The 14,873-nt window shown below is 49.3% G+C and overlaps 1 protein-coding gene across 13 annotated transcripts in view; it reads right to left on the bottom strand.

Moving 5' to 3' along the window:
* The window catches only part of bahcc1a (BAH domain and coiled-coil containing 1a), a 184,493-nt gene that overhangs the window by 59,093 nt on the left and 110,527 nt on the right, over positions 1 to 14,873 (bottom strand). For all 13 annotated transcript variants that reach the window (XM_090197404.1, XM_090197412.1, XM_090197408.1 and 10 more), the window contains 5 exons: positions 12,110 to 14,440; positions 9,925 to 10,039; positions 8,530 to 8,741; positions 8,133 to 8,291; positions 1,377 to 1,720 (listed from right to left, as the gene is read on the bottom strand). In XM_090197404.1, coding sequence (XP_090053530.1) covers positions 1,377 to 1,720; positions 8,133 to 8,291; positions 8,530 to 8,741; positions 9,925 to 10,039; positions 12,110 to 14,440 — 3,161 coding nt within the window. The remainder of the gene's footprint in view (positions 1 to 1,376; positions 1,721 to 8,132; positions 8,292 to 8,529; positions 8,742 to 9,924; positions 10,040 to 12,109; positions 14,441 to 14,873) is intronic.

Below are 14,873 nucleotides of genomic sequence, written 5' to 3' on the forward strand. Positions count from 1 at the left end.
AAAAAGTGTTCTTCAACGGGTTCTCTTATGGGGACAGCAAAAGATTATAGATAGCACTTGTTTTCTATGAGTGTCATGTCTACATTCTAGATGATGTAACCAAATCTTGAGCAATCTGCTGATTGACCAAGAGGCTTCATCAGTATTGGTATTGTGTGTGAAAGGTTGTAAAATCCAGGTAACTTTCCCAGAATGCCCTGCTTTTCCAGAAATCCTGGTTGGGGGATTCATGGATTTCCTCCTTATTTTGTTGTAATTCATCTATGCATGGTCACTTTAACTCTACCTACATGTACATATTACCTCCATTAGCCCGACTAACCGGTGCCCCCTCACACTCTGCACCGGTCCCACCTGTATATAGCCCCGCTACTGTTATTTTCACTGTCATTTTACTTATCTATTGTTTACCTAAAACCTATTTTTTACTTTAAAATTGCACTGTTGGTTAGGGCTTGTAAGTAAGCATGGCTAGGGCTTGTAAGTAAGCAAGGTCTACTACAACTGTTGTATTTGGCGCACATGACAAATAAACTAGGATTTGATTTGAATTCCAGGACCCTTCCAATCAGGGTTTCTAGAAAACCAGGGAATTCTGGGAAAGTTCTGGGATTTTGCAACCCTAGGAGTGTGGAACCTGTGTTCAGCTGAGCCAGGCATTCATTCAACCTGGATATATTGACTCTTACTGTGTGCAATGACAAACCAGGCAATTTGCACCACCATCCATACTGAGCCCAAACTATTCCAGAGGGAGAGTCAGCAAATCCTGGGATAATATTGGACTATGAAGCTAAGAATAGGTACTGTACATGCTGTGGCCCAATGCTGTTTGTGTGTGAGAAGTACTGTACTGTACATGCTGTGGCCCAATGCTGTTTGTGTGTGAGGAAGTACTGTACTGTACATGCTGTGACCCAATGCTGTTTGTGTGTGAGGAAGTACTGTACTGTACATTCTGTGGCCCAATGCTGTTTGTGTGTGAGGAAGTACTGTACTGTACATGCTGTGGCCCAATGCTGTTTGTGTGTGAGGAAGTACTGTACTGTACATGCTGTGGCCCAATGCTGTTTGTGTGTGAGGAAGTACTGTACTGTACATGCTGTGGCCCAATGCTGTTTGTGTGTGAGGAAGTACTGTACTGTACATGCTGTGGTCCAATGCTGTTTGTGTGTGAGGAAGTACTGTACTGTACATGCTGTGGCCCAATGCTGTTTGTGTGTGAGGAAGTACTGTACTATGTAACAAAGCTGCTGGTGTTGTCATGAGAATAAGGCTGTGTGTGTATTCATGATAATGTGTGTGCATCCGTGCGTACTTGTGTTTGTGTGTATGTAGGTATTCATGTTAATCTGTGGCCAGTATGCCACACCCACCTGGGCGTGGTTGGGTCTGTGTTGAAGCTCCATGGTCTGTGCTGCCCTGTGGTGCTGCTGGGGCTGTGGTTGTGGCTGTGGCTGTGGCTGTGGCTGTGACTGGGGGTGAGACTGGGGGTGTGACTGGGGTTGTGACTGGGGGTGTGACTGGTGACTCTGTTGCTGTTGGTGTTGATGCTGCTGCTGCAGATGATGATGCTGTTGATGCTGCTGGAGAGCGTACAGCTCCTGTTGCCGTAGAAACTGCGAGCGGGAGTACACAGCGGGGTGTTGTGGGTGTATGTGGGAGGAGGGCCCTCGGGCTCCGTACACTGGGGGCCACAGCCCAGGCTGCTCCATCACATCTAATGAAAGAGAAAGGAGTGGATCAGAGGAGCCCACACACACACACACACACACACACACACTCACACACACACACACACACACACACACACACACACACACACACACTCACACTCACACTCACACTCACACACACACACTCACACACACACGCACGCACACTCTCTCTCACACACACACACACACACACACACACACACACACACACACACACACACACACACACACACACACACACACACACACACACACTCTCTCTCTCACACACACATGCACACACATGCACACACACGCACTCTCAAACTCACAAATGCATTCATGCACATGAATATGTACAAGTGCACATACACACGTCCCAGCTAGGACATAAAGTCCTGAGAACCACAGGTTTCTCAGAGCTTAGTAACAGCGTGATTGTCCAATGGTTATTTTGCATACAACTTTCCCACAACTTTATAGGAATAGTGCAGGATACCCAGCTAGCACATAACGTTCTGAAAACCATATGTTTCTTAGTTGGGAATTTCAGTACTTCAGCATAACGTTTCCTACAGGTTTCCTAATGGTTCTATATATAGGCATGTTCTCAGAATATTAAAAACTTTCCAGAAAAATTACAAGAAAACATTAGTAACATACTAAGAACGTTATTTAAAAACAAATACATTTCGTTCTCAGCGTCAACAAAACTCTATCCTCTGCCATACCTGATCTTAATTAGTGGTTGTTTCCTTTGATATAGGGTCTGTTTGTTAGACTAAAATGAACATCTTTGTATGAATTTATAAAAAACTCTGGGGGTGTAGTGAACTAATTCCATAGAGAACAGAAGATTATAGGTTCGAATCTCATTGACGGTGTGCCACTATAAAAAATGCATGATTAATGACAAAGCAAATGAATTCAAAACAGTTAACCCTAACTAAGCTAACAGTGCTGTTAAAAGTCTTATTGAAACATGTTCTCAGAACGTTATTTATTACCTTCAAATTACCTATAATTTCCATTCTCAGAAAGTTAACAAAACCTTGTGGGACCATAGTAAAACGTTCTCTGAACGTACCTGCAACCTAAAAATGTTTACCGGTCAGGAAACTTATGGTGTCGTTCCCAGAACACATAGGAAACCAAAAACGTACGTACCCCATAACTTCCAAGGAACCAAATGTGCTAGCTGGGGTACACCCACACCTGCACACACACACGCACGCACGCAAGCACACACACACACACACACACACACACACACACACACACACACACACACCAAGATCAACACAATGGGGGGAAAGGAGCTAAGCTGTCTCTGAGAAAGTATAACCCAGACATGTGCATCTGTATGTCTCAATGCTGGAACACCAGTACTGCCATCTCTCACACAAAAGCAAAGCCCTCACTTACACACAAGATAACACACACTGATCACATCCCTCTGTTGAACAAACACTGCTGATCACATCCCTCTGTTGAACAAACACTGCTGATCACAACCCTCTGTTGAACAAACACTACTGATCACATCCCTCTGTTGAACAAAGACTGCTGATCACATCCCTCTGTTGAACAAACACTGCTGATCACATCCCTCTGTTGAACAAACACTGCTGATCACATCCCTCTGTTGAACAAACACTACTGATCACATCCCTCTGTTGAACAAACACTGCTGATCACATCCCTCTGTTGAACAAACACTGCTGATCACATCCCTCTGTTGAACAAAGACTGCTGATCACATCCCTCTGTTGAACAAACACTGCTGATCACATCCCTCTGGTGAACAAACCCTGCTGATCACATCCCTCTGGTGAACAAACACTGCTGCTTTATGCTGAGAACATGGTCACCTAAACAGCAGCCCTCCCACGCTCCTCTCTCTCTCTCCCTCTTTTTCTCTATTTCTCTCCCTCCTCTCCCCCTCTCTTTCTCTATTTCTCTCCCTCCTCTCTCCCTCTCTCCTCTCTGTCTCTCTCTCTCCCTCTCCCTCTCTCTCTGTCTCTTTCCTCTCTCTCTCCTCCTCCTGAATAGAATGGACTCTCATAGCAGCTGTCCTGAAAATACACTGGATTGTGACTATAATGACATACTACATGATGATGATGATGACAGAGCCACTGACCAGTAACCAAATTACTGTCCCCTTGGTGCGATCGACCCTGCAGTGCTCCCTAAAACTTCACCCACCCATCCAGCCTAGCATACTCCAGCCCGCTCTCCAGACCACATGAGTAGCTTGTGGACCAGCAAGGATGCTAGTTCCCATGTTCAAGAGGAGCATAGCTCAGCCGTTCCCCTGATGTGTCTTCTTTACAGAGAGCTAGGAATGCTGTGTGTGTGGACTGGGAATCTGGGGAGAGGGCAGCTGAGCACACTGACTATGACACATGGAGCTCAGCTTTGGGGATTCAGCTGCCCACGCCTTCTTCTCTCTCTCTGTCTCTGTCTCTGTCTCTCTCTCTCTGTCTCTTTCCTCTCTCTCCAACTCAATGTGTTTTTGTCCTCTTACACATTTCACAGTCCAGTCTGATCCTCCTTCCACCCCCTCAGCCCCCCTAACGCACCATGGAACCTTGGTCCTGAAACATTAACCCGGCTAAGCTAATCTTTCCCCGGGGAAGGGTTTCGTGGATGCACTTCCCCTCTCCTCTGCAACTCCTGCGGAGCGCGGAAGGAAACACACCACTGAGGATGGAGAGCTAATTAAATTTCACAGCCTGTTGGCTGAATAGGTCCTGCTGCATAGATGTAGAGCACTGCTTTAGCTTCTTCCTCTGTGGTGTGTGTGTGTGTGTGTGTGTGTGTGTGTGTGTGTGTGTGTGTGTGTGTGTGTGTGTGTGTGTGTGTGTGTGTGTGCAGCATGCCCGTGTGGATGTGTATATATATATATATATATATATGTGTGGGTGTTGGTTTGTGTGTGAGACAGCCGTTAACAGAAAGCTCATCAGCTGTCGACATAATAAACTAATGCAACCAGCAAATAAAGGAAACGCTGCAGTAAAACTACTGGATGGAAAATACAACCAGCAGCAGAAAACAACAGACTGCAATAAGAGAATACAATGAACCAAAGATCAAGTGCTCAACATTGAGGGGTAGGTGTTAAGGGGTAAGGGTAGGTGTTAAGGGGTAAGGGTAGGTGTTAAGGGGTAAGGGTAAGTGTTAACCTTTTTGGGATAGGGGGCAGCATTTTCACTTTTGGATGAATCGCGTGCCCAGAGTGAACTGCCTCCTACTCAGTCCCAGATGCTAATATATGCATATTATTAGTAGTATTGGATAGAAAAGACTCTGAAGTTTCTAAAACTGTTTGAATGATGTCTGTGAGTATAACAGAACTCATATGGCAGGCGAAAACCTGAGAAAAATCCAACCAGGAAGTGGGCAATTTGAGGTTTGTAGTTTTTCAAAGCTTGGCCTACCGAATGAATACACATTGAAATATGGATAAAGTTGCACTTCCTACGGCTTCCACTAGATGTCAACCGTCTTTAGAAACTTGAATGAGGATTCTACTATAAAGGAGGGGCTCATGAGACCTCTTTGAGTCAGTGGTCTGGCAGAGTGCCTTGGTCTCATGATGCGCGCTCCCGACAGAGTTACCTCTCGTTCCAGTGCTTTTCTTCAGACAAAGGAATTCTCCAGTTGGAACATTATTGATGTTTTATGTTAAAAACATCCTAAAGATTGATTCCATACATCGTTTGACATGTTTCTAAAGGAACGTAACGGAACTTTTAGAGTTTTTGTCTGGACGAAGTGCCTGCGCCTCATGATGATGGATTACTGGGCTGAACACGCTAACAACAAGTGGCTATTTGAACATAAATGATGGACTTTATGGAACAAATCAGTCATTTATTGTCGAACTGGGATTCCTGGGAGTGCCTGGGAGTGCCTTCTGTTGAAGATCATCAAAGGTAAGTGAATATTTATGGTGTTCTAACTTTGCTGACTCCAAAATGGAGGATATTCCTCTGGCCTTTTTGGGTTCTGAGCGCCGTTCTCAGATTATGCTTTTTCTGTAAAGTTTAAAAAAAATCTGACACAGCGGTTGCATTAAGGAGAAGTCTATCTTTAATTCTGTGAATAACAGTTGTATCTTTTATCAATGTTTATTATGAGTATTTTTGCAAAATCACCGGATGTTTTGGAACCAAAACATTACTGCACGTAAAGCGCCAATGTAAACTGAGATTTTTGGATATAAATATGCACATTATCGAACAAAACATACATGTATTGTGTAACATGATGTCCTATGAGTGTCATCTGATGAAGATCATCAAAGGTTAGTGATTCATTTAATCTATATTTCTGCTTTTTGTGACTCCTATCTTTGGCTGGAAAATGGCTGTGTTTTTTTGACTTGGCTATGATCTAACTTCGCTGTAAAGCATTTTTGAAATCAGACACGATGGGTACATTAACAAGATGTTTATCTTTCATTTGCTGTATTGGACTTGTTAATGTGTGAAAGTTAAATATTTCAAAAATATATTAATATATTTTTGAATTTCGCCTTTTCAGAGAATTGCCTTTTCAGCGCAATGTTGTCGAGGGAACCCCTGCCCTAGAAAGGTTAAGGGGTAAGGCTATGTGTTAAGGGGTAAGGGTAGGTGTTAAGGGGTAAGGGTAGGTGTTAAGGGTAAGTGTTAAGGGGTAAGGGTAGGTGTTAAGGGTAGGTGTTAAGGGGTAAGGCTACGTGTTAAGGGTAGGTGTTAAGGGGTAAGAGTAGGTGTTAAGGGGTAAGGCTACGTGTTAAGGGGTAAGGGTAGGTGTTAAGGGTAAGTGTTAAGGGGTAAGGGTAGGTGTTAAGGGTAGGTGTTAAGGGGTAAGGGTAGGTGTTAAGGGGTAAGGCTACGAGTTAAGGGGTAAGGGTAGGTGTTAAGGGTAAGTGTTAAGGGGTAAGGCTACGAGTTAAGGGGTAAGGGTAGGTGTTAAGGGGTAAGGGTAGGTGTTAAGGGGTAAGGCTACGAGTTAAGGGGTAAGGCTACGTGTTAAGGGGTAAGGGTAGGTGTTAAGGGGTAAGGGTAGGTGTTAAGGGGTAAGGGTAGGTGTTAAGGGGTAAGGCTACGAGTTAAGGGGTAAGGCTACGTGTTAAGGGGTAAGGGTAGGTGTTAAGGGGTAAGGGTAGGTGTTAAGGGGTAAGGGTACGTGTTAAGGGGTAAGGGTACGTGTTAAGGGGTAAGGGTAGGTGTTAAGGGTAAGTGTTAAGGGGTAAGGGTAGGTGTTAAGGGGTAAGGGTAAGTGTTAAGGGGTAAGGCTACGTGTTAAGGGGTAAGGGTAGGTGTTAAGGGGTAAGGGTAGGTGTTAAGGGGTAAGGCTACGTGTTAAGGGGTAAGGGTACGTGTTAAGGGGTAAGGGTAGGTGTTAAGGGTAAGTGTTAAGGGGTAAGGGTAGGTGTTAAGGGGTAAGGGTAAGTGTTAAGTGTTAAGGGGTAAGGCTACGTGTTAAGGGGTAAGGGTAGGTGTTAAGGGTAAGTGTTAAGGGTAGGTGTTAAGGGGTAAGGGTAGGTGTTAAGGGGTAAGGGTAGGTGTTAAGGGTAAGTGTTAAGGGGTAAGGGTAGGTGTTAAGGGGTAAGGGTAGGTGTTAAGGGGTAAGGGTAGGTGTTAAGGGTAAGTGTTAAGGGGCAAGGGTAGGTGTTAAGGGGTAAGGGTAGGTGTTAAGGGTAGGTGTTAAGGGGTAAGGGTAGGTGTTAAGGGGTAAGGGTAGGTGTTAAGGGGTAAGGGTAGGTGTTAAGGGTAAGTGTTAAGGGGCAAGGGTAGGTGTTAAGGGTAAGTGTTAAGGGGTAAGGGTAGGTGATAAGGGATAAGGGTAGGTGATAAGGGGTAAGTGTTAAGGGGTAAGGGTAGGTGTTAAGGGTAAGTGTTAAGGGGTAAGGGTAGGTGTTAAGGGTAAGTGTTAAGGGGTAAGGGTAGGTGATAAGGGTAGGTGATAAGGGGTAAGTGTTAAGGGGTAAGGGTAGGCTGTAAGGGGTAAGGGTTGAGGGGTAGGTGTTAAGGGGTAAGGGTTGAGGGGTAGATGTTAAGGTGTAAGGGTAGGTGGTAAGGGGTAAGAGTTGAGGGGTAGATGTTAAGGTGTAAGGGTAGGTGGTAAGGGGTAAGAGTAGGTGTTAAAACCACTTAACCCTACCCTTACCCCATAACACTTACCCCTCAAATCTTACCACTTAACACCTACCCTTACCACCTACCCCTCCAGCCTTACCCCTTAACCCTCAACCCTTACCCCTTAACACCTACCCCTCAACTCTTACCACTTAACCCTACCTTTACCCCATAACACTTACCCCTCAAACCTAAGGTGTAAGGGTGTAATGGGGTATTGGGGTAACTAAGTAAGGATGTAGAGTGACATGCAAGAGGAGAAAACCATTGAGAAAAGACAATGGACAATAGTGAGGCTCACCCAGGTGATGTGTGACAGGGTGGGCAGCAGGCTCTGTGGGTAGCACCACCAGCTGGGTAGACGGGTCCTGGGGCAGAGGCAGCACAGGCTGTAGAGACCCCGGCATGGCTGCAGAAAAACCTGGGGCGAGGTTCTGGTGAAGGGCCGAGTGGCCGATTCCTGCAACATCAGGAAGATGTTACAACAGATTCAGTAGCCATGTGTCGTTCATTACCAATACAGCTATACTGCAACACAGCCTGCAAAGGCAGCAACAGGACATGAAATAGCAAGATGAAGACTGATCTAGAATACGTCTGTAGACGTCTAATTGTTTTTTATTTGTAGGGTGACACCAACACGTTGGTTATTATGGAAATAAAGTTTTCTGAATTTGAATCCAATTGAACTTTCTCACCGTAGGAGTGGCTTGTCATCCAGATGGAGGGACTTCCAGTGCTCGGCAGCCAATGGTGGTGGGCCGAGTGGGCGTGTGCATGCGCAGAGGGGTCTCCTAATTGGCCAGATTGTAGGGAAGTCCCACCCGGCACCATGAGGTGAGAGGTGATGTCACCGTGACAACTGTTGGACGGATGGATCCTTGTGAAGTCCACTGGATCCTTATTATCCCTGAGATAGAACCATTGAGAGAGAAATGAGGAGAGACAGAAAACAGAATAATATAGAGGAAGGTCAGAGTAGAGGAAGATGGTGAGAGTAGAGGAGGAAGGTTAGAGTAGAGGAGGAAGGTGAGAGTAGAGGAGAATGGTGAGAGTAGAGGAGGATGGTGATAGTAGAGGAGGAAGGTCAGAGTAGAGGAGGATGGTGAGAGTAGAGAAGGATGGTGAGAGTAGAGGAGGATGGTGAGAGTAGAGGCGGATGGTGAGAGTAGAGGAGGAAGGTCAGAGTAGAGGAGGATGTGAGAGTAGAGGAGGAAGGTCCGAGTAGAGGAGGATGGTGAAAGTAGAGGAGGATGGTGAAAGTAGAGGAGGATGGTGATAGTAGAGGAGGAAGGTCAGAGTAGAGGAGGATGGTGAGAGTAGAGAAGGATGGTGAGAGTAGAGGAGGATGGTGAGAGTAGAGGCGGATGGTGAGAGTAGAGGAGGAAGGTCAGAGTAGAGGAGGATGTGAGAGTAGAGGAGGAAGGTCCGAGTAGAGGAGGATGGTGAAAGTAGAGGAGGATGGTGAAAGTAGAGGAGGAAGGTGAGAGTAGAGGAGGATGGTCAGAGTAGAGGAGGATAGTGAGAGTAGAGGAGGAAGGTGAGAGTAGAGGAGGATGGTGAGAGGTCAGAGTAGAGGAGGAAGGTGAGAGTAGACTAGGAAGGTGAGAGTAGAGGAGGATGGTCAGAGTAGAGGAGGAAGGTGAGAGTAGAGGAGGATGGTGAGAGTATAGGAAGAAGGTCAGAGTAGAGGAGGAAGGTGAGAGTAGAGGAGGATGGTGAGAGTAAAGGAAGACACCTACTTGAAGACCTGTTTTTGACACTACAGTGTTACGGTAGCTAGTAATGAGTCTAGGAGCGGCTGTTAACTAACTGTAAACAACTTTAACTGTGGGGTGAAACAATACACTTATTTACTGTTAGGTAGATAATGTTACCACTCTATGCTAGCAAACACAATGCTGCCTCCAGAACTGGTAGGGTGTCTCCAGAAATGATATGTTAACATGTTGCTGTTTGTGACACATCCTCTTTCCAAGCGTATAGTGACAGCCTTGGTAGGTCTACGTTTTGTTCTTGTTGACGTCTGAAATCAGAAAGTTGCCCAGCTGTGTATGATGATGTCATATTGCTGAGTAACGTCAGAGTCTCACCTGATGTAGGCCTCTCTGTCTCGGTCCAGGCAGGTCAGACCCATCCGCTCTCCACTCATCCTCTTCCTCTCCTCCTCTCCTGCAGGGTCTGAGGGGTACAAGGAGCGAGGAGGTCCTAGGAGACAAATATCAGTTCAGGGAGAAGTCTTAACCACCTTTCCCCTGATGAGCCCTAACCCCCAACACGCAATCTCTGCACCTCACAAATATCTATCTAAAACTAACATTAAGGGTGGAATCTCTAACACTAAGTCCCAGGGAACACTAAGTCCTCTGTGCCACTAACTTACTCTCCCCCCCTTACCAATGGGTCTTGCTTCTACCTGCCTCTCTCCCAACCATACCTACTACAGCTCTACAGCCTGCCTCTCTCTCTCTATCTCTCTCTCTCTCTCTCCCAACCATACCTACTACAGCTCTACAGCCTGCCTCTCTCTCTCTCTCTCTCCCAACCATACCTACTACAGCTCTACAGCCTGCCTCTCTCTCTCTCTCTCTCTCTCTCTCTCTCTCTCTCTCTCTCTCCCAACCATACCTACTACAGCTCTACTGCCTGCCCCTCTCTCTCTCTCTCTCTCTCTCTCTCCCAACCATACCTACTACAGCTCTACTGCCTGCCTGCCTCTCTCTCTCTCTCTCTCTCTCTCTCTCTCTCTCTCTCCCAACCATACCTACTACAGCTCTACAACCTGCCTCTCTCTCTCTCTCTCTCTCTCTCTCTCTCTCTCCCAACCATACCTATTACAGCTCTACTGCCTGCCTGCCTCTCTCTCTCTCTCTCTCTCTCTCTCTCTCTCCCAACCATACCTACTACAGCTCTACTGCCTGCCTCTCTCTCTCTCTCTCTCTCTCTCTCTCTCTCTCCCAACCATACCTACTACAGCCCTACTGCCACAGACTCAGATCTCCTGCCATGTAGTCCTCTCTCTCTCTCTCTCTCTCTCTCTCTCTCTCCCAACCATACCTACTACAGGTCTACTGCCACAGACTCAGATCTCCTGCCATGTAGTCCTCTCTCTCTCTCTCTCTCTCTCTCCCAACCATACCTACTACAGCTCTAATGCCTGTCTCTCTCTCTCTCTCTCTCTCCCAACCATACCTACTACAGCTCTACTGCCTGCCCCTCTCTCTCTCTCTCTCTCTCTCTCTCTCTCTCTCTCTCTCCCAACCATACCTACTACAGCTCTACTGCCTGCCTGCCTCTCTCTCTCTCTCTCTCTCTCTCTCTCCCAACCATACCTACTACAGCTCTAATGCCTGTCTATCTCTCTCTCTCTCTCTCCCAACCATACCTACTACAGCTCTACTGCCTGCCTCTCTCTCTCTCTCTCTCTCTCTCTCTCTCTCTCCCAACCATACCTACTACAGCTCTACTGCCTGCCTCTCTCTCTCTCTCTCTCTCTCCCTCTCTCTCTCCCAACCATACCTACTACAGCTCTACTGCCTGCCTCTCTCTCTCTCTCTCTCTCTCTCTCTCTCTCTCCCAACCATACCTATTACAGCTCTACTGCCTGCCTCTCTCTCTCTCTCTCTCTCTCTCTCTCCCAACCATACCTACTACAGCTCTACTGCCTGCCTCTCTCTCTCTCTCTTTCTCTCTCTCTCTCCCTCTCTCTATCCCAACAATACCTACTACAGCTCTACTGCCTGCCTCTCTCTCTCTCTCTCTCTCTTTCTCTCTCTCTCCCAACCATACCTACTACAGCTCTACTGCCTGCCTCTCTCTCTCTCTCTCTCTCTCTTTCTCTCTCTCTCCCAACCATACCTACTACAGCTCTACTGCCACAGACTCAGATCTCCTGCCATGTAGTCCTCTCTCTCTCTCTCTCTCTCTCTCCCAACCATACCTACTACAGCTCTACTGCCACAGACTAAGATCTCCTGCCATGTAGTCCTCTCTCTCTCTCTCTCTCTCTCTCTCTCCCAACCATACCTACTACAGCTCTACTGCCACAGACTAAGATCTCCTGCCATGTACTCCTCTCCTCCTCTCTTTTCCTCCCAGTGCCTCTAACTGTTTAGTCAAATAAAGCTGTTTCTACTTTAGGCTTTGGCAAAGCCCGCTGTTTATTTTTCATCAGCGAGGTCTTCCAAAGGTCGTAGATAAATAATCTCTGCTCAGTTCCCCTGCTCCTTCTGTTTATTTAAGCAAGTGACCCCAAAGGCCCGGAGGTTACCCCCGTACCTTTCATGGAGGGGTGCACCCGCCCCTGCCGGCTGTTGGTGTGGGCGTCCACCGGGCGACAGGACGGTTCCCTCTGCCTCGCCACGGCGACTGCGATGCCCACAGGCGGTTGGCGCACCTCTCCCTCACCGTGACCCACCGCCTCGCCCACCTCCCGGCCACGCCCCCCACAGTCAGAGCGCTCGCCGTCATTGGCCGGACCCTTCCTGGTGGGCAGGGCCTGTTGTTGTTTGCTGCCTTGCAGGGTGCAGCTAACCCCGGGGGCTCCACCTCCAGGACCCCCAAGACCAGCGGATTTGAGGCTCCCCAGGCCTCCAAAGGGACTCTTCTGGGAGAGGAGCAGGGGCTGCTGGGTGCTGTACTTCAGCAGGCTCTTCATGGCACTGCTCTCCTCCTGGGCCTGTGAGGCGACCTGGGGGTCTTGCTGCTGCTGAGAGGGGGCTGGGGGTGGAGGTGGCTGGGGCTGGGGAGAAGGATGAGGAGGGAGGCCCATACCTTGCCCTGGTTGTTGCTGGGGCTGTTGTCTGCCACCACTGAGAGACTCCATGTAGGCCTTCCGCTGCTGCTCCTCCTCTGCATGGTGGACGTGGTGAGGCCTCATGGCCCAGGGAGGAACCGGAGGCTGCTGGGGGTGATGCTGCTGTCCCTGCCCACTGTTGCTGTAGCCGTACGGGGACATCTCCAGCTTCCTGTTCAGGTCCTGGTTCTGTTTGTTGTTCTGGTTCAGCTCTGCTGCTGGGGCGTCCGGGCCAGGCCCACCGTGCTGCTGGTGGCGAATACGGGCCACCTTCTGACCATCTCTCTGTAAGGAACAACTCCCACCGCCTGCACCTGCCCGACCCCCCAGGGGTGAGGCGTTGGGCAGGGGGCCCGGGAGGGAGCAGTCTCTGTAGGGGGAGGTGTTGACTGAGTGGGGGAGGGAGTGTCCGGCCTTGGCGCCCTGGGGAAGAGAGGGCCGGAACACATCGGTGGTGTCCACTCCCACGCTATTGATGCATTCGACGCTGCGAGAACGCACGGCTTGGTGCTGCTGGGGCTGGGGCTGCTGGGGAAGGGGTTGTTGGGGCTGGGGTTGTTGTGTCTGGGGCTGTTGGGGCTGGGTTTGTTGGGGCTGGGGCTGTTGGGGCTGGGGCTGCTGGGGAAGGGGTTGTTGGGGATGGGGTTGTTGGGGGTGGTGACTCTGCTGCTGCATCCAGTCCGGGGTCTTCTCAGCCTTTCTGTACAGCTGCTGCTGCTGTTTCCTGTGCCAGTTACTCTTCTCCATGGCCTTGTCCTTGGCACTGCCGCCCCCACCCACCAACCCCTGGCAGTCAGGTGGGGTGCCCATCTGGAAGGGTTGCCCGCTGGACTTGTCCCCCAGGTGTCCTCCCCCTACAGATGGTATGAACGTGGGCCCTGTCACTTTGGGGTCTCGCCCCCCTCCCCCTCCCCTCTCGTGCGGCGAGGGGTTGGTTAGAGGGGCAGGTGGAGGCGGGCAGAAGAAGTCCGGGTGGTGGTGTGTGTGGGGGTGGTGAGGATGGCTGGGGTGGAGCTGAAGGCAGTGGAACCCCCCCGGATGCGGGTGAGGGTGGTGGTGGGGGTGGAGGTGGGGGTGGCCTCCCCCAGCGGCTGAACCCATTTGCAGGGGCGGCGCCACAGAGTAGGGAAGGGCGTGGTGGAGCATCTGGCCCCTCCCCTCCAGACAGTCCGAAGGCTGCTCGCTGATCCTCATCTCGCCGCTCACCCCTTCCTTGGTGCAGCGGATGTTCCCCCCACCCTCCATGTGTCTGTGGCTGGCCTGTGTCTGAGCCCCCCTGCTCCCCACCACCTCCCCCCCATAGCTAGTCATGGAAGCCTTGGCTCCCCCCGTCCCAGAGTCCCCCCCGTTCTGCATCTTTCCATTGAGCAGGCAGGCGCTGAGGGTTCTGGTCATTCCTAGGGTCTGTTGGTGCTCCATGTGCCTCTCCAGAGCTCTGCTATTGACCTCCTCCAGGGAGACCGGGTGCTGGGGGTACTGGGGGTGCTGCTGGTGGGGGTGGGGCTGTGTGTGGCCGGGGTGTGGGTGGTGGTGGTGTGGATGTGAGGGTTGGGGGTGGTGGCTGTGGTGTTGCTGACGCTCCTTGGCCTCCTGTTTGCTGCTGGGCCTCTCCTTGTCCTTGGTGCTGGGGACCACCCCTCTCTCGATGGACCCCTCCTTCAGGCCCTTGTGTAGGCTGACTCCGCCCCCTGGGTCCATGTCTCGACTGCAGGAGCCCTGAGGGTGTCCCGGCCCCGCCCTGGAGATGGGCGGAAGACCGTGATTGGCTGAGATGAGAGGGGGCTGGGACGGAAGGCTTCTTAGATAGAAGTTCTCTGTAAGATATAAAAGTTCCAAATTATATAAATATAAAATATTTAAATGATATATACTGAACAAAAATATAAAGGCCACATGTAAAGTGTTGGTCCCATGTTTCATGAGCTGAAATAAAAGATCCCAGAAACGTTCCATATGCACAAAACACGTATTTCTCTCAAATTTTATGCACACATTTGTTTACATCCCTGTTAGTGAGCAAGATGATCCATCCACGACAGGTGTGGCATATCAAGAAGCTTATTACAGCATTATCATTACACAGGTGCACCTTGTGCTGGGGACAATGAAAGGCCACTCTAAAATATGCTGGTTTTGTCACACAACACAATGCCACAGACGTTTCAAGTTTTGAGGGAGTGTGCAATTGGCATGCTGACTGCAGGAATGTCCACCAGAACTGTTGCCAGAGAACCTATAGAGGACCTA

This window comes from Oncorhynchus mykiss, chromosome 13 (genome assembly GCF_057628025.1).
Source record: "Oncorhynchus mykiss isolate SJ-2025 chromosome 13, ASM5762802v1, whole genome shotgun sequence".
In the NCBI taxonomy this organism is placed as follows: domain Eukaryota; kingdom Metazoa; phylum Chordata; class Actinopteri; order Salmoniformes; family Salmonidae; genus Oncorhynchus; species Oncorhynchus mykiss.